Source organism: Urocitellus parryii, chromosome 6 (assembly GCF_045843805.1).
Source record: "Urocitellus parryii isolate mUroPar1 chromosome 6, mUroPar1.hap1, whole genome shotgun sequence".
Taxonomy (NCBI): Eukaryota; Metazoa; Chordata; class Mammalia; order Rodentia; family Sciuridae; genus Urocitellus; species Urocitellus parryii.
This window is the reverse complement of record NC_135536.1, coordinates 178388445-178414958: the sequence shown is the minus strand read 5'-3', so window position 1 is coordinate 178414958 and position 26514 is coordinate 178388445. Positions and strand designations below refer to the sequence as shown.

Sequence of the window (26514 nt, the reverse complement as noted above, 5' to 3'; positions counted from 1 at the left end):
TTTCTTCTTCTGCTTCTCCTTCTCTTTCTTTTTTCCTGACAGGGTCTCACTATGTTGTGGAGACTAGTCTTGAACTCATGAGCTCAAGGGATCATCCTGCCTCATCCTCCCAAATAACTAGGGCTACAGGCACGTGCCACCACTCCTGGCCCAAATCTGTGTTTTCTTGTCGGGATTTAATTTTAGAGCCTACAGCCCGATGGTAGCTGTTCAGTGTAATTTAGAACCAGAAATAAAGAGGTCCTCATAGCAAATGGGTAGCAGGATTGTCTGTTGAATTTCTCTTCCTTTCACCCCCTGCTCTCTTTGGGGAGGCAGTGTGATATAAAAGTGAACATTTGAGATCAGAAGACTTGGGTTTTGGTTCTGGCTGTGTCCATTTATGAGTTGTGGTGTTTGATCAATCCATTTCACTTCTTTTTTTGTGTGTGTGTGGGGGCGGGTAGGAGGTACTGGGAATTGAATACAGGGGCACTCGACCACTGAGCTACATCCCCAGCCCTATTTTGTATTTTATTTAGAGACAGGGTCTCACTGATTTGCTTAGCTCCTTCCTTTTGCTGAGGCTGGCTCTAACTCACAATCCTCCTGTCTCAGCCTCCTGAGCCTCTGGGATTACAGGTGTGTGCCACAGCACCTGGCCCATTTCAGTTATTAAGCCTTAGCTTTGGGGGTGATGGTACTGCTGCCCCAGAGTTTTTCATGGTATCACTGTGATAATCCAGTGAGCTGTTAGATGTGAAAGTGTTTGTGAATTGTAAAGTGCTATAATGGCTCTTATTTAGCTAATGTTGATAGGTTTTAAAAAAAGGAGGACATGAGTCTGCTTGCTGACTGTCTGCCTTGATGGTGTCGTGCCACTTCCTATAACTTTTTTTAGTCATAATTGCTTCATGACTGGCTCCACCTGACCCCTTTCAGCTTGTTCTTCCCTGGTGTATCTCCCTTGTTTGCTGCATTTTTTTCTGTTTGGGTAGTCTGTCTGCCATCTTGTCAAAACCAAAATTGACTGACTCTTGTCTCTAGAATACAAACTAGTTGCCTGGTGTCTGAACATTCTGGAAAAGCCAAAGGTAACAAATTACCTTCACCATGGGAGAAAGCTATAAAGATGGTTTGTAGTTTAGAAAGCCAATACCTTCTTAATATTCTTCTCTTTTTTTGAAAACAGCAATGTTTTTAAGCACTAATTATCTCAGTGAGCTTTCCCTAAATGGACACAGTGAAGAGTGAGACTCTTACGTTCCTGGGTCAGGCCAAGTGCACCCTCTTACTGATTTGCCAAGTGACCTTCAGCAAGCCATTGAACTTCACCAAGTTGATAACTGAATGAACTCTTAGGATTTCAGTGGAGGGCCATATGAGGTGGCAAGGAAGAATGCTCACCCTGGGGAAGAATGTAAAGTACTACATTTATAGGGAGCTTTTGAGTTATACAGAATTTTAACCTTATCAATGACCCAAAATGGTCATCTTGCCCAATCTCTTCCCTTTACAGATTAACTGATGCTCAAAAAGGGAAAATGCTTTGCCCAGTGTCAGGTAGCTGGGTAGGGGCCCATATTGGGCTAGAGTTCCTTTCTAATGTATTTATGGGCCCTTTCTATACCTGAAGGAATATATGCATCTCAAGGCATGTGTTTTCTATGAATGAACAAAGACTTATACTCTATATTATTAGACTGGTTTTTGTGGTACAGGGGATTGTACCACATCTCCTACATGTTAGGCATGCTCTTTACCACTGAGTTATTCCGCTAGCCACATGTCATTAGACTTTAAAGTGTTTCTGCAAAGCCTGGTGGTCTTACTACCATTTCAGCATAGATCCTATCTTTTTTTTTATTGTATATTTCAGGTTTGGTAGAAAACTTAAAAGTCACTGGTCTTGATAATCTTTAAAAGTCCTCCCATAATTGCCCTCTATGTGTCAAAGAACACTGGTGTTGGCTAGTTGTAGTGGTATACACCTGTAATCCCAGCTACTCCAGGGTCAATGCAGGAGGATCACAAGTTTGAGAATAGCCTGGACAACTTAGTAAGACCCCCATTTCAAAATTACAAAATAGTTCAGAGTTAGAACGCCCCTGGGATGAACCTTAGTATAGGCACAAACAAAAACCTCTGGTGTCTCTCCTAGTAACTTGCACTTCAGTTGAGAAATGCCTGTTTCTGTATTTCTGAAAGGTGATCCACATGGTGACAGGCTTTTCAGCTTGGGGAAGTAATTCTCAATTTCCCTAGGCTTTTTTTTTTTTTTTTTAAGTTGTCAGTGGATCATTTATTTATTTATATGCAGTGCTGAGGATTGAACCCAGGGCCTCACAAATGCCAGGCAAGTGCTCTACTACTGAGCCATGACTCCAGCCCTCTCTAGGTTTTTGTTTTTGTTTTTGTTTTTAATATTTTTTAGTTGCCAGTGGATCTTTTACTTTATTTCTTTATTTATATGTGGTGCTAGGGATCGAACCCAGGGCCTCACACATGCCAGGTAAGCGCTCTACCACTGAGCCACAACCCAGTCCCCTTCCCTAGGTTTTAATACCATTGACTTTCATTGTCAAAAGTTAATGGTCCTGGACTGAGGTTGTAGCTCAGTGGTAGAGTGCTTGCCTGGCTTGCGTATGCACTGGGTTCAATTCTCAGCACCACATTAAAATAAAATAAAGGTATGATGACCACCTACAATTAAAATCCATATGAAGTTAATGGTCCCTTCTTAGCCTTTATTATCCTCCTTTCTCTTAAACATTTGACAGTCTTCCTTCCCTTCTGTGAATCTCTTCTCTGTTGACTTCTTTGACATTAGCTTTCTGCTTTTCCTCCAGTGTCTCTGAACGTTTTTCTTTGTCTCCTACTTGTTCTACTTAAAAATTTGAATCTGGGGCTGGGGATGTGGCTCAAGCGGTAGCGCGCTCGCCTGGCATGCGTGCGGCCCGGGTTCGATCCTCAGCACCACGTACAAACAAGTGTGTCCGCCGAAAACTAAAAAATAAATATTAAAAACAAATTAAAAAATATACATATAAAAAAAATTTGAATCTTTTCTGACCTTGTACTGTTTTTATCAACCTTAGTCTCCTTTCTTCTTTCTTTCTTTTTTTTTTTTTTTTTGTGTGTGTGTGTTGTTGTTTGTTTGTTTGTTTTGGTATTGCTGGGGATCCAACCCAGGGCCTTGTATATGCGAAGCTGGTGTTCTACCACTGAACTACACTTCCATCCCCTTCTTTTCCTTATACATTTTAATTCTAGTAGCCTGTTCCCTATAGCTAGATTCCTTTTTTCCCCCCTTTTGTTGTTTTTTGGTACTGAGGGTTGAACCCAGGGGTACTTTACCATTGAGCTACATCCCCAGCTGTTTTTATCTTGAGATACCATCTCAATAAGTTGCTGAGACTGGCCTCAAATTTGCAATCCTCCTGCCTCGGCCTCCCAAGTCAGTGGGATTACAGGCATATGCCACCACACCCAGCTTCAGCTAGGTTTGTACTAACTATTCTGTCTTTCCAGTATATTTTCTGTCTTTTAAAAGGTTGAGTCTTTTAAAATCCTGTGTGGTTTACTGAAATTCTTTTTGGAAGAAAGCAGGATAAAAATTAATAGAAATTTTCTCTACCCCATTCTTACTATCTCTATTAAAGATGATTGCTAATAATTAAGCCTTTCAGTTCTTCATCTCCTCATCTCAGATGATCTCCACTCCTCCTCTTCAATGAAGTCACATATTAGACTTTCATCACTCAAAACTGGTAAGAACCCCAAGAGGTTGTCTGTACATTTGAGTTCTAACAAGTGAAAATCAGTCCTTGCTTCTGAAACTGGTTACCAAGTCATAGCTGGAATTTCCTTTCTCTTTCTCTTCTCATTCATTCCATGTTCTCCTTGCCCTTAGCTAACTGATGAGATGGTGAGGGTTCCTATCCTGGTGTGATGACTCAGACCTCTGTTTCCAAGGCCTGAGTCATTGTTGGTATGTATAGGATTGCTTTAGGCATCTGTTGCCTTTACTTCAAGGGTGGCCCACAGTGTGGGTGGACCGGAAGGAACTTATCCAGGTTTCCATGCGGGACATTATGGTACAGTGAGGAAAGCAAAGATGTTTGAATTCTTGCCCTGTTCCTTACATGTAGGATTTTGGAAAACTTCTCTAAGTCTAAATTTCTCATTTATAAAGTAAGAAATGAAGATATCTTTCTGAGAGAATTGTTATGAGGATTAAACGTGAGGTGCCTAGAAAATTCCTGGCAGAGTTGGTGGCCTTCTTTGCCCCTTTCCTTCAGTTTAGGCATGCTGGATTTTTACTTGTCTATTCTCTCTCTTCTTCATGAGACTAGGAAAGAAGGTCAACATTTTATTGTCTACTATAGTTTAAAAAATCCCTACTAGTCTTTTGAAAATATTAGCAGTCATTATGCCAGGGTAGAACCTGACAGTGATTCTATCCTGCAGATGCTAGAACTGCAGGCCGCAGATCCCCAGGAGGGAGCCAGTCTGTGCAGCTAAGAGATCTGGAGATGGAGTTTTCCACCATGTGATCTAGTTTTCTTATAGATGTTATAAAACTGCTCATTGGCAAAGACTTAAGGCAATGAAAGCCGAGGAAAATTTGTTTCTCCAGAAGAATGCATTAGGTCCCCTAGAATGTGTAAGGTGAATGTCTACTGTCCTGTTGCCAATTCCTAAGTCACCCTGGAGCAGCTTTCCGTCCTACCCAGAATTCTTGCATTAGTCTGCATTGAGCCCAGCTGATAGAGACAGCCTTCTCATTTAATTTTTGTCTTTAAGTGTTTGTTGGCACAAACATTACATTATTCTTCATCTTAAAAAGCTGGGAACACTAAGTGAATGCCATTCATTCTGGACCTGAAGGCACCTTAGGCTTTCCTCTGGCCCTGAGGCTCCTTCATAGACCCACCCACTATGGAGTTACATTTGAATAACAAACATCTCTAGTGCCTGTTTTCCCAGGAGTAAATTTTAAAGAATAAAGCAAGGTGGGTTGGAAAAAAATTTTCAGGAGATCACCATGTTATATGTAAAAAAAAGAACAAATGGAAATAGACTAAATGATTGTCTTTAGATGGAAGAATTGTGAATAAAACATCTTTTCATTATTCTATCATTTCTACATTTTCTAACGAGAGCATATTGCTTTTAAAATAGAGGAAAAAAACTTTAAAATTGCCACTTTAAATAATTGATTAGTAATGAAATCCAAATGTAAAGCAGCACACAGTTTATTGTGATTAATAAGCACAAAATGAATAGATTCCAGTTAGGCCAAATTTTAAATTTCAGTCCTGGGATTCAACCCAGGGAGGGCCTCACACATACTAGGCAGGTGCTCTGCCACTGAGCCATACCCTGTGGGTTTTGAATTTTTATCTTTTTCTGGTGATACTCTCTTGTCATGGTGGGCAGAGACAGTAAGCCATAGCTCCTAGTCAGCCATGTGATCATAAGGGTCAACAGATGACACTCTGTGTTGAACCACGTTGCTACCATGTGGTGTTTAGTAGGCTAGGAGTATGAAATGCATCTTGCGGGGTGGGGTACCAGGGATTGAACTCGGGGACACTGGACCACTGAGCTATATCCCCAGCCCTAATTTGTCTTTTTAGAGACAGGGTCTCACTGAGTTGCTTAGCATCTCACTTTTGCTGAAGCTGGCTTTGAACTTGGCATCCTCCTGTCTCAGCCTCCTGAGAAATGAGGATTACAGGCATGTACCACCATGCCTATCTGAAATGCATTTTTGACTTATACTATTTTCAGTTTACAGTGGGTTTATCAGAATATAACCCCATCATAAGTTGAACATCTATAGTAGACTAATATCTTTTGAAGGCTCTTTTGATTCACACCATTTAGAAGTAATTAGTTATCCTTTGAACTCTTTTTTTTAATTTATTTTTTATTGGTTGTTCAAACATTACAAAGCTCTTGACATATCATATTTTATACATTAGATTCAAGTGGGTTATGAACTCTCATTTTTACCCCATATACAGATTGCAGAATCACATCGGTTACACATCCACATTTTTACATAATGCCCTATTAGAAACTGTTGTATTCTGCTACCTTTCCTATCCTCTACTATCCCCCCTCCCCTCCCCTCCCCTCCCATCTTCTCTCTCTACCCCATCTACTGTAATTCATTTCTCTCCTTGTTTATTTTCCCATTCCCCTCACAACCTCTTATATGTAATATTGTATAACAATGAGGGTCTCCCTCCATTTCCATGCAATTTCCCTTTTCTCTCCCTTTCCCTCTCCTTTGAACTCTTAAGTCTTTTCTTTTTATCATTTTATGGATAGCTATTATCTCTACTCTTTGTTAAGCTCCTAAATAAGGCAGGAACTTTCTTCATATCTTCCATAGTGCTCTGCGCAGTAGGTTCTCAATAAATGTTGAATTAGCATTTTTCCTTTTTGATGGCTTAAGGCCAAGGCAAAACACATGAAGTCTTGAGCTTTGAAGTCTGTGTGGGAATTACTGTCTATAGTATCCAGTGTCTGCAACCTATCCCCACAGCTTCCTCTGCAGTGAGATGGAGGAAAGATTTCTGGCTGATTATTCTGCATGTCTCCCTTTAACTTCCCTCCTCTTTCTGAACTCCTTAATCTGTTCCCTCTCTATGTCGATCATCTATTCATTCATAATAAATCACTTTAAAACAAAATTATTTATTATCTCTCATGATTAGGAATTTGGAAACAGGTTTGGTAGGGCAGTTTTGGCTTAGAGTCACTCATATTGTTACAGTCAGATGTCTCTGGGGCTATAGTCTTCTGAACTCTTTAACTGGGACTGGAGGATCCATTTGCAAAATGGATCACTCACCTGGGTGGCAGATTGGTACCGACATGTTAGGTCTTCTCCACAGGGACCTCCAGACAGCTATTTGAGTGTCCTCACAATGTGCTGGATGTCACAGTGAGACAGTGGCTCAAGACATTATAATGCCTTCATAATATAGCTTTGAAAGTCACAGTTGTTGCTTCTACCATATTCTATTAGTTATACAGGCCGTCTCTAATTTATTTGGGTGGGAGATTATACATGAGTGTAAATATCAGGAGTCAAAGATCATGGGCTCATAGGAAGCCATCTGGGAGGCCGAATCTTCATCCACTGCTGTTATTCCCCGAAGGGTCATTGTGCTCAGCCTTGGTTAATTTCCCTCTTCATTCCCATTGCCATTCCTAATTCACAGTCTTATCCTACAACATTAACCTTCAAATTTTGGCCCCCCCCTTAATCCATCCTCCATATTGTTTTCAGAAGCATAATTCTGAGTATGTTGTTCCCTTACTTACCCCTCTTTAAAAACTAAAATATACACTCCCTGAGGGCAAAGCTGTATTAATTATCCGTTGCTTCATAAAAATAAAACCACCAACTTAGCAGCCTAAATTATATATATATATATATATATATATATATTTTAAAGAGAGAGAGAGAGAAAGAGAGAATTTTTTAATATTTATTTTTTAGTTTTCGGTGGATACAACATCTTTGTTTGTATGTGGTGCTTAGGATCGAACCCGGGCCGCACACATGCCAAGTGAGCGCACTACTGCTTGAGCCACATCCCCAGCCTAATATATATTTATTATCTCCCATTTTCTGTGGATCAGGTTGGCTGAGTCTTCTGCAAGGCTGCCATTCAAGGTGTCAATCAGTGCTGGTCTCTCATCTGAGGCACAACTGAGGAAGGATATATTTCCAGGTTCTTAGAGTTGTTGGTAGTATCCAGTTAGACTTACAGATTATTAGACTGAGGGTCTTGGTTTCTTGCTCTCTTTCAGCAGGAGGCTACCCTCAGTTCCTTGCCATGTAGTTCTCAGAACACGTCAGCTTACTTCTTCAAAGCTAGCAGGACAAGTGTCTCTCAGCAAAACACATGTTAAAATATTATGTAGCGGGCTGGGGTTGTGGCTCAGCGGTAGAGCACTCGCTAGTGCATGGGAGGCCCTGGGTTTGATCTTCAGCACCACATAGAAGTAGATAGAATGAAGGTGTTGTGTCCAACTACAATTAAAACATAAATATTTTTTAAAAATTATGTAGCCATGTACAGGTACTCATGTACATTCCCATCACTTTCCCATATTTGGTTGGTTAAAAGCAAGACATAGATTCCACCCACACTCAATGAAGGGATTATACAAGAGTGTGACTACTAGGAAGCAAGAGTCAGGAGATTGCACAGTCTTATCTGCCTTCCCTGTGTCTTTAGCACCTTGAGCAATGTGTGATATATGCAGAGTAAGCTCTAATATTCGAATGAATGCTATAGGATGGCCATTGTGTTTCTAGCTCCTGGTTTAAACCTTTTTTGTTTCTCCCTTGTTTCAGGGTTACTGACTTATTCTTGAGACGCCTCTCTCTCATCTGTCCTCATGGATGAACTTCAGGATGTTCAACTCACAGAGATCAAGCCACTTCTGAATGATAAGGTAAAGATAACTCTGTTCTCATTAAAACACATATAAGACTTTTATTCTCCTGTTGGTTCATTTTCTGTATCATCTGAGTAGTAACTAACTTAAACATTAAACTTGACTTTTATTGGAGGGAATGCTTCTTAAAGTATATTTCTTAACCTGCTCTTTAATGTCTTTCCCTTTTCTTCCTTATTTTTGTGTCCATGGGTCAAATTCAATCAAGTTATCTTTGAGATTTTCCTATTTTACAAATAGAGATGTCAAGAGAAAAATAATACAGTGAAGTAGGAAACATGCGGGTGGTGTTTGACTTAGAGTCCAAGTGCCGTGACTTTCAATTTCTATAAGGAACATTATACATGCATGGCTGGTGATATACACAGGCTGCAGTCCTCTTCCTGAAGTTTGTCAAGTCTGTGATGTGACCTTTCTGTCAAAATCACAGTTTTCATCAAGGATGCATAGATGTTAATAATGTACCTCATTTTTACGTTAGTGTTAGAGAACTTCATCATGACCAGCAGAGTTGACAGCCATTGGACCCAACAAGTGGAATGCTGTGATATGAGGTACCAAAAAGTTCAGACAGGCTGGTCCCTCTTGTTCAGAAAGTGTATTGGAAATTCTTTCTTTTCCACCCTATTCTTTTGGCTTATTGTCATTGTCTCCTATTAAGATACTCTTATAGCATGGTGTAAATGTTTTCTTGTCATCCTTTTGAGGAAAAAAATTGATGGAGAATAAGATGGGTAAGTGTGTGGGGCCACCAGAAGATGCTGTTGCTTATTATCTTCTTCTGCTGAGACCAAAGCCTTTCAAAACTCCCAGGGCTCCTGACTCATTATGTGTTTACTAATTTTTTATTGAATCCTGCTAGTCCCACGTTCATCCTTGTGACCTCTTCTGTCCCTGCTTCCACCTTTTCCTTTATCTTTTACCAAACTTCTTGCTCTCTCCTTTGGCAAGGTGCATATTTTTTTAACCCCCCTTGGCTTCTCCTACCAATTCCCCTCCTGTTTCCAGAAAACTCTCTTTGAAGTACCATATTTTTGTGTATGTGAAGGGCTGTCCCCAAAGCAATGTGCCTGAATTATATGAATTATATACCCCTGCTATATGAGGATACTGTGAGAAGGCAGCTGTTTGTAAACCAGGAAAAGCCCTCATTGAAAACAGAACCTTGCTTGAACCTTACTCTTGAATTTTCAAGAAAATCAGTTTATGATGTGTTAAGCCTTCCAGTATATGGGATTTTGTATAGCAGCCCAAAGTAGATAGAATCCAAGCAATGTTTCATTTCTAACATCTTTTAGCTCCTTTCTAATATCCCTGGAGGAAAGAAAGAAAATCTGCATCTGTAAAGCTTCTGTGTAGCCATAGCCACAGACCTGAATATTTATAAAGCAGATGAGAATAAGCAGTTTAGATTCAGGAAGGTAGTAACCTATCCTAAGCCTGATTAGTCATCAGAATCAGCTGAGGATTTGTTTAAAAATACAGATTCCTGGGTTCTTGGGTCCCAGTCCATATCAACTAAATCAGAATAGGGAATAGCAGGGGATTACACACACCTCCTCTAAGGTCAGTGGTTCTCAACTTCGGCTTCTTATTAGAATTATCTGGGGAGATGTAAAAATTACTGACTCCTGAGTCCTCACTTCTTACTGATACCTGACTGATTGGTGTGATTGGGTGTGGGATGTGGTTGAGCTTTTTTACTCCCCCTGCCCCAAGCTCTGGGGATTGAATCCAGGGGCTCTCTAGCACTGAACCACATTCCCAGCCCTTTTTACTTCTTTTTATTTTGTGATAGCGTCTTACTGAGTTGCTAAAGCTGACCCCAAACGTGTGATCCTTCTGCCTCAGCCTCCCAAGTAGGTAGGACTACAGATGTGCATTACCATGCCCTGTTGGTTGAGCTTTTTAAAAAAAGCTCTCAAGAGATAACCAGGTATAGTGCATGCCTGTATTCCTACTCAGGAGGATCACAAGTTTGAGGTCATCCTGGTCAACTTAGTGAGACCCTGTCTCAAAACAAAAAATAAAAGGGGTTGTGGATGTGGCTCAGTGGTAGAATGCCCCTGGGTTCAATACCCAGTACAAAATACAAAACAAACAAACAAAAATCTCTTGAGATTAAGAACTGGTTCTAAAGTTACTCTGATTAGCCAATAATGAAAACCCCATGACCTGATAGATCTCAGATACTTGAGGACTGGGACACAAAACAAGGGGACAGCACTGATCCTGGAAATCTACAGGACACTGAAGGAGGCACCTAAATGAAAGAATTGCAGAAATTGCTTGAATATCTTATAGAGAACATAACTGGAAAAGGAAAAGGTCAGTGGATGTACCTATAGAAAAGCACTGAATCAATGTCTGATCCTCCTCTGATGTTTGCTTGTTTCTGTAGACTGAATTGTGTTCCCCCAAAATGTATGTGTTGAAGCCCCAGCTCCTTCTCCATGTAACTATTGGAGATAGTGCCTTTTAGGAGTGATTAACATTAAATAAAGTCCTAATCTGATAGCTTTGGTGGCCTTTAAACCCCTGCTATATGAGGATATTGTGAGAAGGCAGCTGTTTGTAAACCAGGAAAAGCCCTCATTGAAAACAGAACCTTGCTTGAACCTTACTCTTGAATTTTCAAGAAAATCAGTTTATGATATGTTAAGCCTTCCAGTATATGGGATTTTGTTATGGCAGCCCAAAGTAGATAGAAACCAAGCAATGTTTCATTTCTAACATCTTTTAGCTCCTTTCTATATCCTTGTATTGTTTCTACCCACTTCCCACATTCCATCTTGCCCCCTCTCTCCTGTCCCAATACTATTCATGAGAACTCCCCTGCTCCTGCTAAGCAGGTAGATAGACAGGAGGCCCCTTTGGAAAGCCCAAACAAAGAATCCCACCCCCATTAGCCTCAAGCCTGCCTCATGAATGCTGCTGTCTTTGCATATGTCATAAAAAGTATAATGAGGAAAATGCCTCTTGTCCATTTGACTATGTAACAGGATTTCTCAGTCTTGACTCTGTTGTTTTGGATCAGATGATAAGTAACAGAGTAACAAAAATGTTGATCCCAAGGTTCTGTCTTCCCATTCTAACATCCTCCTCCTTCCCCACTGATTAAATATTCAGTCATTAGTAGGAAAGGAAACCTGAAATTACAGTAAGGTTTACCTTACTTGTTTTTTTGGTTGGAGGTGGGGGTTGGGGATTGAACCTAGAGGTGTTTTACCGCTGAACTACATCTTTAGTCCCTGTGTGTGTGTGTGTGTGTGTGTGTTCCTCAGGATTGAACCCAGGACCTTGTGTATATGAGGCAAGCACTCTACCAACTGAGCAGTATCCCCAGCCCCCCAGTCCCTTTTTGTTTTTAATTTTGAGCCACAGTCTTACTCAGCTGCTGAAGGTCTTGCTAAATTGCTGAGGCTGACCTCAAATGCATGATTCTCCTGCTTCAGCCTCCTGAGTCTCTGATTACAGGCATGTGCCACCATGCCCAGCCTGGATTTTCCTTACTTTCTACCAAAAGCCACGAACTGTGCTTTTCAGTAGAGGATGTTTAGCAGTACCTTTGACCTCCCCACTAGATGCCAATCGCACTCCTAATGGTGACAACCAAAAATGTCTGCAGTTATTGTCAAAATGTCCTGTAAGGAGTAAAAAATCTGCTTGAGAACCACTGGTGTAGGAGAAAAATCTCCAGATTGAATAGGAGTAGATACCTTAACGTTTTTTGTTGTTGTTGTTTTGTTTCTTTTCTGGTGGTGTTTTTTTGTGTTTTTTGCCTAACCTGCCATTATTCATTTATTAATTAAGCACTTTTCATGTGTTAGGTGCTTTATATACATTCTCTCTCTTAATTCTTAGAGTATCCCTTTGAAGTAGACAGTATTATTCACTTAGCAGATGAAAAATCTAACTGAAAGGCTGCCTTGCTTGGCCAGGAAGTGGGGAGTTGGGACCGAAACCATCTTTTCTCTTCTGAAACCTGAGCCCTTCCCACTATGCTGATCCTGGACGTATTTGGGCATCACTTTTGTGCTTTGCCCTCTTTAAGGAGAAGCCTAGAAATGTGTATTATTTCTTTCTGTCCATTGTCCTTATAAATACTCTTAGCCAAAGACATTGCTATATTCTTCCAGGCTCAGGGAGCTGAAGGAAATGTAGACCCAACCTATTATGGAGAAATTTGTCCTGAGATGACTAAGGAAGCATTCTCAAAATAGCTTTAAGTGAGGATTATGTTAACTTGTCTCTTGTCATCTGTTGGTATTTTTCCCATTTTATTTTAGTATGCCTGTAATTTTGTCTATAGCTCAGAATTGTCAAGAAGTGGGTGATTTTTGCCATGCTTGTTTTGGTTTCAGTGATAAAAAGAAGCAACTACCAGTACTTACATTGTTTGGTATGCAGAAATGGCTCAGATGTGTGAAATGAATTTTTAAAAATAGCATTTAACTATTTTCAGAGTATTTTTCTACATCTATTAATGCCCTAACCTTTTAGGAAGTAAGTATTGAAGCATTTTTAATTCCATTTTACAAATGAGGCTCCTAGAGGTTATTTGATTTGTCCAAAGCTAGTGTCTGTTAAGGTGGTGAAGCTGGAACTAGAACCTACATCTTTCATACTTCCTTTAGTTGCAGGCTGTTCAGGCCTCACCCAGCAGATCTGTAACAAGCAAGAGAGCTGACCATGCTTTATTTTCCCTGCCTCCTCCTGCCTCCTGTTAGTGTAGATACTGTGGAGCCTGGTGAAAGCCAAATGTCAGGCATGAAAAAAAAAAATAGGAAGTCCTACTTGTCTTCTGAAGAAGTGAAGAAAGTATCAGGAAGGGGAATAAATACCTACTAGAAAGAATGGAAACAACTCATTTACTCTATTTTGGTTATTACAGTAGAAAGTAAGGTAAATCCTACTGCAGGAGGAGGATATTAGAATCAAAAGAAGGGGGACCCTGAGATCAATATTTTTGTAACCTCCTGGGCAGTAGAGACAGAAGAAAGATTTGTACCACGGTCACTTTTTTTAAAAAGAGAAGGAGGAGGAGGAGTGGAGGCTAAACATATAGCTTAGTAGCAAAGTATTTGCCTAGCATGCATGAGGCCCTGGGCTCAATCCCCAGCGCCACCAAAAAATAAAAAGTAGTATCTACAATGAAAAACAGATTTATCAACATTTTCATCATAGAATATTCCTGAGGTGCTATATTTGGTATGGATTACAGAGCGGGGATCCCTTAATGCGCTAAAGGGTAACTGTCATATCTGTTGTCTGAAATGACCTAGATGGGACTGGAGCAAAAGTTACTTCCTCAGCAAGTAGTAATGCCTCTGTGACAAGACCATATGATTCTCAAAACCCATTTCAAGAAGCAGAAGGAGACTGTGGTAAGAGCCTAAGCCTTAGCCATGATCTAGCAAGGTGCTCAAGGAAATTTTAATGCAGGGGTTAGTGACGTATAATATTAGCCCAGTATGCTGTGCGTGTGTGTGGGATGCTGGGTAACAGGGTTCTGTGCTTATTATATGAGTGCACTGCCACGGAGCCACACCCCAGCCCTTTTTATTTTATTTTGAGACAAGGTCTCAATAAGTTACCTAGGGCCCTACTCAGTTGCTGAGGCTGGCCTTGAATCTGCAATCCTCCTGCCTTGGTCTCCCAAGTCCCTGGAATTATAGCGGTGCACCTGGGTCTTAGTTGCCATTTGCTTACTTTCTAGGCTTGTAATTGAGAAAATTACCTGCTTTTACTTTGCATTTTTTATTTTTGAGATGCTGAGATAAAGTACCACTGAGTTATGATCCCAGCTCTTTTTTTTTTCAATATCTTTATTTTGTTTATTTATTTTTATGTGGTGCTGAAGATCAAACCCAAGGTCTCACAGGGAGAGAGGCGAGCGCTCTACCACTGAGCCCGCCCCCCATCCCAGCTCTTAATATACTTTCTTGAGCTGCATTTGGCACTGAGGCTCCACCAGAAAATGTGCCCCTTAACTGGCCTCTACCTTGAGTGCAATTTTCAGTGATAATCAGTCTTTTTTCTTGATATATTTTTGTTGTTGTTTTTCCTCCAAATTATTCTGTTATTTTGTTTTGTTTTGTTTTGTTTTTTGGTGGGGAGGGTGTTGTCCCAGGGATTAAACCCAGGAACATTTAATCACCGAGCCACATCCCCAGCCATTCTTATTTCTTTTTATTTTCCAGCAAAATAAAAAACAAGAGTTAGTTTCTTTCCCAGTTATTAGTATCTTTTATCTGGGAGTCTAGCTGTGTACATTAGGTTATGGTCACATAATTTTTTTTTTTTCTTTTTGCCAGGTAGTTGACAAACAAGATACCTAGTGTTTCTGGAAGGAATTGCTTTTTTCTGCTTTTGGCATTTCCCTTTGTGCTCATCTAAGAGGCTCCTGCCTCACTAAAATGCCTCATGACTGTGATCACATGTTTGTGAAGAAGAGGAATTCATGCATACAATGCCAGCTGCTTCCCAAAGAGTTCATCAGAATTTGTGGCTCTGTGTTCTCTGACCAAAATTTCAGTTCAGACTAGAGTGATTTTCTTTTATCTATCTGAATGATCCCTAAAGGAACCTTTGGGAATCCTATAAGATTGAAGCCCCAATATAATCTGTTTGGACATCATTATAAAATTAGTCCTCAAAAGATTAAGTAAATCTCTAAATCTCATGTTATAAAATGCTAAATTGCAAACATGTTTTTAAACCATACTATTAATATTTTTTTCTAGTTTTTCTAATTACAAAAGGGGAAATACATGGTCATATAGAAAAATGTAATCTCTCAATTGCAGATAGAGTTGCTATTGTTAATGTTTTAGTATCCTCCTGTCCCCAGGACTGAGGATTGAACCCATGGGCACTTTACCACTGAGCTACATCTCAAGTCCTTTTTATTTTTTTATTTGAGACACAGTCTTGCAAAATTGCTGAGGGTTTTGCTAAATTGCCAAATTGGCCTCAAACATGTGATACACCGGCCTCAATCTCCGAAGTTGCTGGGATTACAGGCATGTATCTGTGTGCCCAGCTTTATTGTTTTGTTTTGAGACAGGATTTCATGTTGCCTAGGCTAGCCTTGAACTTGAGTTCTTCCTGCTTCAGCCTCCCAAGTTGCTGGGATTTTAGGCTTGCCCCAGCAGTCCTGGATTCTTCTAGTCTTTTAATGCACAATCTGATGTAGTTGAGGTCAAATTATAAAGACCATTTAGTACCCTACTATTTTTTTTTTTCACTTAAACTGGAATGCGGTAAAATTTTTTTGTTTGTTTTAGGGTACTGGGGATTGAACCTTGGGGCGTTTAACCACTGAGCCACATTCTCAGCCCTTTTTATATTTTATTTTGGGACAGGGTCTTGCTGAGTTGCTTAGGGTGTCCGACACCTAAGTTGCTGAGGCTGGCTTCAAACTTGCAATCATCCTGGCACCAGCATTAGGCCATCAAGTTGTTTTGTTCTTTTAAAAAAAAAAAAAAAACACATTTTTTCTTTAGTTGTATGTGGACACAATACCTTTATTTAGTTTTTATGTGGTGCTGAGTATTGAACTAAGTGCCTCACATATGCTATGCAAGCGCTTTTACTCTGAGCCACAACCCCAGCCCCTGTTTGTTTTGTTCTTAACCCAAAGTCTTTTTTCTAATATATTTTTTTAGTTATTGATGGCCTTTATTTAATTTATTTATATGTGGTGCTGAGAATTGAACCAATGCCTCACACATGCTAGGCAGGCACTCTACCACTGAGCTGTAACACCAGCCCTTAACCCAAAGTCTTAACAAAAATTCCTTAATAAATGTTTAATAAAAATCTTTTAAAATGTTTAATTTTTTTTATATTGGCTTATTTTAGAAATCTACATCAGGCACCTGATTTATAGTGGGCTTGTACTTTATTTGGAGGAAGGTACGAGTTGAATCAGGAACCAAAAACTCACCTAGTAGTCATTTATATCGTACTGAAACAATCTACCATAGTCCATGAGCAGGCCCTTCCTTCTGTTTCTGGTAGTCTAAACTGGAAATTAAACACAATGACTTCTCTGAAGAAGCTCTCAGACATTTTATGGGACTAATGGGAGCTGTAGAACACTATGATTCTTTTCACCAATAACATCATTCCTTGGAGAGTGCTACCCAGCCCCATCTGTACTACATCAGACTTTCTTTCTCTGAGTCTGGTTTTGTGTCAAGAATAATGCTTTAGAGGCTCAGGATCTAGCTCAGTGGTAGAGTACCTGTCTAGCATTCATGAAGCCCTGGGTTCAATCCCCAGTAATGCAAAAAAGAAAATAAAAGAATAATACTTCAGACTAGCCATCTCTACCACTGCTCTGCCTGTTCTTAATGACATTTACAGTCTTTCTGTTGTTGGTGATCTACAGTGACTTACTGCTACCCTAAGAAAAACCTTAATCCTTTAGAAATTTTTGTTCTCTAGATCAGTTCATTTCAATAGAAGTTTCCACAGTAATGCAAGAGTTCTGTATTTGTGCTGTCTAGTTATATGAGAATTCCACAGATGGCTAATGCAGGGGGAACCGAACTTTTAATTTTAAACTTAAATTGTACATGTGGCTGGTGGCTACCTTATTGGATAGTGCAGCTCTAGATCATCCCAGCTGGTTCTTTGAGTTCCTCTCCTGGGGAGGACAGTTAGATTCTTTAGTTGTTTGTACCCACTGTGCTCTGTTTTGTCCTGCCAGCAGTGTAGGATCAGGAAGAACTGCTTCTATGAGGAGCTTCTGGAAGAGGATGGGACTACTTAGTATTCTCTCAGAATCACATATCTAGAGATTCTCTGGAGGGCCAGCTCTTGGAAAGGTACTTATTAGCAGTTCCATACCTCTGGAAGCTGTTGTAGAGACAGAATAAACATGTCATGATAAAACGATTTCTAAATAATGAGAGGCTTCTCAGGGAGGGGATTATACTTTATGAAAAAAATCAAGTAAAAGGGTTTTTTTCTTCCCTAATATGTTACCCTTTTGGTACTCTGATGTCATACTCTTGCAACTCCGGCATCTGAAACGCTGCAGAAATGCCTGAGTCATCACCATTGATTTCTTTTCCTCAATCAGATATTACTATCAATCAGATATTACTATCATATAATCTCTTTTTAGAAATTTGGGGAATTTTCCTTGAATCTTTTGTCTAAGTTCTGCTTTTTATATGTTTCAGTGATTTGTCCTTTTTTTTTTTTTTTCTTATCTCCAGTTTCGTAGGATGCAATAGATATGTCAGGGTGTTAGGAGCCCTATTCTTTTTCTTTCCCTTCTTCAGTGACATTGTTTTACTTCTTTGTTAGATTTTAAGTCCTCCATTTCTGATCCGTTCATGGCCTTGTCCTCTTCCTAATCCTTTCTTTAATTCCTAGAGCTGGGTACCTTGGCTCTTGCTCTCCTTCATCCCTCTCAAGGTTGGCATCTAAGGCCTTTCTTCCCAGGTAACTTCCCATGTGTGTTGACGGTGTGCTGTCATACGATGATCCATCTTTTACTCTCTTCCCACAAATTCTCACTGCTTCCTTCAGTAGGAAGGCATGAAGTTCCAAGCTTTGCTGGGAAACTATTCTGCTTCCCTTTATCTTCACAGTAATCCAACCAAGGCATAATCTCACTTCTGAAGACATAGCTGGTACTAGCGCAAGTCAGTAACCCACCCTGCTTCTGAGCTTTCAGTGAAAACCATTTTAGGTTGATGGCAACCAGGAAACTGCACATGCACTGCTTTCACTGTGAACTGAATTTGCTGCACATTTGGGGAACCACATGGGGAAACTGACTGTGTTTTCTGCCTTCTGTTGACAGAATGGTACACGAAACTTCCAGGACTTTGACTGTCAGGTAAGGACTGTACAAGCACAAAGAGGCTCTGTACAGGATCTCTGCAGTGCCTCTCTTCCTGTGGTGGTGGTCTTGTAGAAGTGGATCTCTTCCCATAGCTAATCATGACTCTTTAATGTTCTTTTGGTCATTTCGATCAAGTTTATTTAAAATGATTTGCTATCATGTTCAAAAATTGCCTGCCAGGTAGCTTTGTTATGACTGTAGGTTAGTGGATTGAGCTGTCTCTTTGTGATTAAGATCTCCTTTCCTCGAATGATATTGGAAATCTCATTTGTCACAGCTGGCAGATGGCATGTTGTCACCTGAGTGCAGAGAAGGTAGAGCATGGGCAAGTTTGGAGGAGAGGCTTCTCAACAGCAAATTCTTCTCCTAAAAGAAAAAGGCAAATTTTTATCAGTACAGAATGAACATTTTTCTTGGTTTTGTGTTTGAAAATGCAGAATTCAACCTGACTCGTTAGTATTTTCCTATGATACAGTTCTTCTTAGTCTACTTTTGCCTGTAGCTCTATTGCCAGTTTGAAAATCAGTAAAATGAACCAGCAGTTCTCAATTTACCTGCTTTATCTGTTAACTGATCCTGATAGAAATGGGAACCTTGTAAGCCTAGGCAGCTTGTCCTTCCCACTTCTGGGATAGACGGCATAGTAGTGACATGAAGTAGACTCAAAGGAAAAAATAGTAATGAGGGTTCTAAGAAACCAAATTCCTTGCTTCTAGTATTCTACCCATCCTGTATACCCATAGGCAAATAGTATTTTCAAGTATGTATTTTATGTTAAGTACCTTAGAACTTCTATATTGTTAGCATCAAAAGGAAGAACTGATAACTATTGCATAGGCAAACCAGTTATAACAAGATAATTTATTGGATACCTACTATGGATTACCTGCTAAACATATAGCTTCTCCAGTCCTTAAAGCAATATTATGAGATAGGCTTTTTTTTAATATTTGTTTTTTAGTTTTAGGTGGATACAGTGTCATTATTTTATTTTTATGTGGTGCTGAGGATGGAACCCAGTGTCTCATGCATGCTAGGCAAGAGCTCTACCACTGAGCCACAACCCCAGCCCTGTGAGGTAGTTTTTATTATCCTTGTTTTCAAGGTAAGGAAATTGAGAATCAGGGTTCATAATTTGCCATTGAGTGGTTGGAATTGAAAAATATCATTCTTCCTGAACCCAATAGCTTTCTTTCTCACCTGTGTGTGTCCCTAGCTGAGATGTTATTAAGAGTTAAATTGTCTTTAAAGCTAGGCTTCCTGGTAGGACAGATGAGATTCATTGTGGAAGGGGCATACTCATAATATTGTTGTAGATTTCAGAATCCCAGTTCCAAACACCCTTGGTGTAACTACTTGAGACTTTGTATATATAACATAATCAGTCTAGTGCTATTAGGTGATTATTTATAGATAATGGCTTCTTTCCTAAAAAAAAAAAAAATTAGGTTTGGGTTTAGGTAGTTTTGGGGTTTAGTAGTTTTTAATTCAGTTATGGTTGACTCCTAGGTTGAATCAATTATGTTTGATATTTGATAGAATTTGTCTATAAGGAGATCATTTGAGAGAGGATGATAATAAGATTCAGGATGAGGTACTCCAGAAATAACATATGTGTAATCCTATCTGAAAGTGTGGAAGCATTGCTTTTCATTAAATTCAGTATCTCTCCTCCAAAAATAAAGAATATAAAAAAAATCATGTATGTTCACTGCAAAAATAAATAAGAAAATGTTAATGTAATAATATTTCGATTATATCCTTTGAGATTTTTTTACCACACATAATTATAAATATAAGTAAAATAGAGTTGACTATTAAGGACTAAAAATACCCTGACAAAAATTCTTTCTGTGAATTATACCTTTTAGTTCAGTTCTTCTATTCAGATAAAATGATGGCAAGTGTTTGTCACTGTCTTGTTTGTCACTAGTTATGAATGGATAGATTCTTTAGGTTATAAAGAAGAAGCCAGGAATGGTGGTGCCTGTAATTCCAATTCAGGAGGCTGAGGTAGGAGGATTGCAAGTTTGAGGCCAGGTTCAACAACTTAGCAAGACCCTCTCTCAAAATAAATAATGAAAAGGACTAGATGTAACTCAGTGGCAAAGCACCCCAGTACAAAAAGAAGAAGAAATAAGCCAAAGACTGTTCTCTTTTCCTCCTTCTGGTGCTCATGAGTGTTCTTCCGTCGCCGTTCTTGTCCATCTCCTTGTTAAAGGCTTATGGGATGTCCTGGAGACAAGGGGCAGCTGGGTCAGAGTCTAGCAACAGGCTGATAGAAGAACAAGGACATAGGAACTGTGATGTGAGAAGTCTAGTTTAGAATGGCCCAGTTTGCCTGGAGTTTCCTAGACATCCTTGGGCATTCTTGGAGACAAAGCAGAACAAATATAAAACCACCATTGTCACTAAATGGAAAAACATTTCCCTGGTATTGGTGTTGTCCACTAGCACAGCTGTGTCATTGGGTGAACTGAAGCCATCCTAACCAGGGCTTCCTTGGTGTCTTTGCCTTGCCTAAGGAAAATTTTTAAGGAATCTTTGATGATGGCCCCAGGAAATTATCACAGGAAGTTAACCACTAAGCTCACAACTTGAATTTAAACTGTCTTTTTTCCCTCTGGTTTTTGTGTGAGTGTATCTGTGTGTGTGTTTGGTACTGAGGATTGAATCCAAGGCCTTGTGCATTCTAGGCAAGCACCTACGTCTGAGTTACATCCCCAGTCTCTCCCTCTGTTTTTTTCTTTACTAATCAATTACATCAATTTTTTTCAATAATAATTTAATTAAAAGTATGCCTTTTTCTTGGTTTTTTGATTGTCCTTAGTGGTTTTGTTGTTATATAGCTCCTCTGATAAAAAAAAAAAAAAAAAAAAAACAGTTATACTATGGACATGAGTAGTGAGGGAAGGAGAATAGCTCAAAGTGACATACTTGGAATTGATGAGAAAGAAGAGCCTATTGCCGAATGACACAGTGAATCAACAGGCTGTTCACTGTCCATTTAAGTATGTCCTTGATGCTGTAGCTTCTCTGTGAATGTGATATATTGCTAAAAAAAAAAAAAAAAACTTGAGAACAATCAAACACAAATTTAAAAAATTCAGAAAAGCATGAAAATAAAAGTTGCTTATAATCCTGCTACCTATAGATGTTACCAGTGGGAATCAGGTTTGGGTCCATGTTCCAAGGAGTTGAAGAATGAACACTGCAAACACCAAGATAAGCAAGCAGAAATTGATTAAAGAGGAGGTTAAGATTCAAAAAGTAAAAACTCCCAAGGAGAGTATGGGAGGGGCAAGAGTACAAAGGGTCTCTTGGCATCCCTTCTTTTAAAGGCACCTGAGGGCTGGGTGTGGTGGGTGGCACATACTTGTAATCCTAGCAGCTTGGGTAGTTGAGACAGGAGGAACAGGATTCCCAATAAGTTGCTGAGGCTGGCCTCAAACTTTCAATTCTCTTGCCTTAGGCACCCAAGTAGTTAGCATTACAGGAGTGCACTGCTGTGCTGGGCTTGGGGTTATTTTGGTTTTATCCTTTTTGTTTTTGTGGTGCTGGGGATCAAACAGGGTTTTACATATGCCAGGCATACTCTATCACTGAGCCGCATACCCAACTAGGAGTTGGTTTTAATGGAGAAAAAGGCAGATTTTAGATTGACATATTACAAAAGAGGTTTTCAAATGAAGAGTATGATATATGAGAAGCCTGAGAGTTGTAGGTGGTTGTAAAGTAAAAGTAGATGTCTAAAAGTGTTGATTGAACTAGGCTGAAAGGTGTAAGAAGTCAAGGGCAGAAAAGTTGAGGCTAGAGTCAGGGAGAATGAATTATAAAACTTGAAAAAGGAAAATGTGTTCTACTGATAGGCAGAAGGTTGAGTAATTGGCAGATTATTTTACCATGAGATTAAAAGAGATTGTGCAGATGAACTTTATACCTGCATACAGGAGTAAAGAAGTGGGGGTATTGTATCAAAAAAGTCCTTCATATTGATGTATCAGGCAAGTGTGTAATTCATTGAGGTCCAGGGTTTGATCTCCAACATTAAAAAAAATCATATAATAATGAAAACTATACCTAATACTCAAACTGTATCCTACTTATTGGAAACAGAATAAAACTTTATGCTGATAAAATCTTACAAGTTTATCTGAATTATTTCAGACTGGCTCAGGAAAAGAAGTTGTAACAGACATGAAGTGATCATCATTTAACCAAGTGTGAGGTATATGACGGGTCAAAATGTATCATGCTGATAACAGTACATTTAGCTGAAGGAAGAGAACTCAAGAAAAAAGTGAATAATTGCCATTATTCTCAAATAATGACAATATCCACCCAAATTCTAAACTCCTAAATTCTTAGTATACTGATTAAGATTACATTTTTCTGGGGCTGAGATTGTGGCTCAAGGATGGAGTGCTTGCCTACCACATGTGAGGCTCTGGGTTTGATCCTCAGCACCACATAAAATAAATTAAAAAATAAAGGTATTATGTCCATCTACAACTGGAAAAAAAAGACTACATCTTTCAGTGAGGAGAGAGATGTCATGGGCCTATATGATTTCAGGTTGTTTATTAGCCTGGAGAATAAAGGGATCATATTCACAAAGCACACAGCCTTGGAGAAGGTAACTAGAGCCTGCGAGGTGCTACCTTGGACTACGCCCTTTGAGTACAGGCTCATTGTGGGGTCACACTCTGGAATCCTGGGGCAGGGGATGATGTAACTAGAGAAAGCCTGTAAGATAGATGATAGTTGACTAAAGCAGAAAGGTGGCGACAACTCACTCCCTGCAGTGGCCCGACCATTGAATCAGCCTCATAGCCCAGGTCTCTGCACCTCATCTCCAGATGGCATCTTGTACAGGCTGTTCACGAACAGGTTTGAGAAGGACGAGTGTAAAAATCCCCGGGGAAGTGAGTGCCTCCTTTATCTTCATTCTTTATTCTGCTCAGAACATTTAATTTCCATACTTTTGAAAATGAAGAGGAGCACTATGAGACTTTGGCAATGAAGCAATGAAGGACTGCTCCAGAAAGAGCAACAGCAGATCTTAGGACTCTTGGCTCTTTTTTTTTTTTTTTTTTTTTTTTTTGGTGGAGGGTGCAGCAGCAGGGGCACCAGGGATTAAACTTGGGCACTCTACCACTGAGCCACATCCCCAGCCCTATTTTGTATTTTTTATATAGAGAGGGAGTTGCTTAGTGCCTCACTTTTGCTGAGGCTGACTTTGAACTCATGATCCTCCTGTCTCAGCCTCAGGACCCGCTGGGATTACAAGCGTGCGCCACCACACCCAGCTTCTTGGGTCTTTTAATAATTTGAAGCCATATTATGTGGAGGTAGGGACTGAGATCTCCCTAGAAGGTTGATTTTTCTAAGGAGCTAGTTTTAACTCTGAATTTCATCCAAGTTATGAATGATGAAAAGTAGTTACCTTGCCCTATTCCCTCATCTATTTTTTTAAAAGTGTTCACTTTTATCCCACCTGTTTTATCTCCTTTTTCCTCATCCTTTTCCTGGCCTTCTTTGGCACCTCACCTTTCACTCCACACACAGAGACACACTGTCACCAATTCCCTTGCCTTGGGGAGGTCCTCTGCTTAAAACCAAAATATAAATTAGTGTTTCTCTCAATTGTTAGTAGCACAGCTGAGGCCAATCTGAAATATTCAAGCAGGACTCTACTGAAGGTTTGAGCATAAACCTTCAGAAACAAAACGGAGAAGTTGTTTTGAGTTCACTTTCAGAATTCATCACCTTCCAGAAAGAAATGAAGTCCTAAAGTTAGTGTCCATTCTTTCTCTAAGATTTTATACTTTAAATATATGTCTGTGAACATATATAATCTATAGTTCTGCTTTTCAGAATACATGCATAACTGGTATATAATACATATACATCCTCTGCCTCTTGCTCTTACTTGGCATGTGTTTTCAAGATTTTCTGTATGTTAATGCTTATACTATTAGTTCATTCATTTTTATTTATACTTCATTATGTAAATATATCATAATTCATTTATCAATTTCCCTGTTGATGGATATGTGGGCTGTTTTCTTCTCCACCATCCGTGTCACTAAGGATTGAATCCAGGGACACTCTACTACTCAGCTACATCCTCAGTCCTTTGTTTATTTAAAAAATTTTTTTAGTTGCAGTTGGACACAATACCTTTTTTTATTTATTTTTATGTGGTGCTGAGGATCGAACCCAGTGCCTTGCAGGTGCTAGGGGAGCGTTCTATTGCTGAGGCACAAACCTAGCCCCCCTTTATATTTTTTTATTCTGAGCCAAGGTCTTGCTAAATTGCACAACTTGACCTCAAAATTGCAATCCTCTTCCTCCCCCTCCCAGAAAGAGTGTATGGGGTTATAGGCATGTGCCACCATGCCCACCTGTTTTTCAAATTTTTTTTTTTACATAAGCAAGATTGCAAAGTATATCTCTGTATATGACTTTTTGTATGTGACCATGTTTGAGAATTTCTTTAGTTTATACCTGAAGGTAAAATTGCTGTAGGGTAGGCACTTCTTAACTTCATTAGAAATTACCAGGGTAATTGTTCCAGTGTACATACCTACCAATATGTATATGTATATGTGAGTTGTTATTTTTCTACATTCTGTGTAGAATGTATGTGTATTTGACAACATCTCATTGAATTTAATTTGTACTTTCCTGACTGCTTAGTGAAGTTAATGTCTTTCTTAATTTTCTAAATTTTTTTCATAGCACTTATCACAAGACATTATTATGGATTGGTGGTTTGTGTATTCATTGCCTGCCTCCTAATCTCTGTAGAAGCGGGAATTGCATATCTTTGGTTTGCTGTTTTATTCTCAGAGCTCAGTCCAGGTTCTTTCATATAGTAGGAGTTTAGTAAATAAATAATGAATAAACCTGGAGCGGTTCCCTCAATAGCTCTAACATTACTGTTAGAGAGACACTCATATAGTAAACAGGGATTTGTGTCTTTATATTCCTCCTATCCAAACCCTAGGCTTTATTGCTTAGCCAGTTCACTGTACATGATTCTGTCCTTCATTTTTTCCCTTACTCAAGCCTTGAATAGGAGGGATCAGTAACAGAGTAACAGACGTATTAAGTCACACATGGCTTGATTTGATAGAGTTATTTTCTATTTGAGCTTGAGGCCAGTGATTTGAGATATCCTGATATCAACTTAGCCTGAAATTGTCTTCCATTTCCCACATCAGAGAAGAAGCCAAAGCTCTGATGAGGTTCATTATTAGATAGGAAATTAAGCTGGAAGCCATTTGCGTTTGTTGGTATTCTTATTGACAAAGTTAATCTTATCTAATATAAAACTTTCTGAGATAGATGCAGACTTTATCAGTGGAAGTTCACGGGGTTAGGCATGATATTTTTTTTTTTTTTGAGAAATAAAAGTTGGAGAAGACTAGAATAAATATGACTTAACTTTTCAGTAGTCTTTTTCTTTTCCATCCCATCATTCTTCCCCTCCCGCCATCCCAGCAGCATGGGAGATTGAACCCAGGGTTGCTCCACCACTGCCCTATATCCCTAGCCCTTTTTATTTTGAGATAGAATCCCAATAAGTTGCTGAGGCTGGCTTCAAACCTGTGATTCCCCTGCCTCAGCCTTATGAGTCAGTCGTTGGGATTACAGGTGTGAGCCACCATACTCTACTCTATCCCATTATTCTTAGTGCTGCATCCTTTCCCAGCAGCACTGATTACTTCCCTTTCCAGCTTATTTCAGTCTGGAGCTCTGCTCTGGCTACATCTTAAACTTTACTCATTGCCTTGATTAGTATCCTCTGGGATCTAGGAAACATCCAATCTGGCTTAAACCAGAGGCAATCCAGGGATGCCTCGATATTGCAGAGCACATACAGAACCAAGAACCAGGATTTAGCATGGTGGAAATGCCTCCTAAAAGCTCCCACATTTACTTATCTTTTCAAGAAAAGAACCAAGCTAAGGATGAAATTTCTTAATCCTAATTACAAATTTCTATGGGAGGAGAAATTATGGCCAAAGGTTGTGTTCTACAAACGTGGCATCTAAGAACCTTCCTTTAATATGCAGAGGACACAGAAGGACAGCACCCAAGAAAGGACAGAGATTCTAGGTAGATACACCCATGGGTCTCTACTGAAGTTACCTGTAGCTAAACATGTG

General features: G+C 39.5%; 1 protein-coding gene across 4 annotated transcripts in view; it reads left to right on the top strand.

Annotated features, from left to right (window-relative positions):
* Positions 1 to 26514, top strand: part of Ndrg3 (NDRG family member 3) — a 62243-nt gene that overhangs the window by 10446 nt on the left and 25283 nt on the right. For 3 of the 4 annotated variants that reach the window (XM_026383181.2, XM_026383182.2, XM_026383179.2), the window contains exons 2-3: positions 8366 to 8466; positions 18296 to 18331. In XM_026383181.2, coding sequence (XP_026238966.1) covers positions 8410 to 8466; positions 18296 to 18331 — 93 coding nt within the window. In that variant the 5' untranslated portion in view covers positions 8366 to 8409. The remainder of the gene's footprint in view (positions 1 to 8365; positions 8467 to 18295; positions 18332 to 26514) is intronic. The other variant, XM_026383180.2, reaches the window with a different exon arrangement.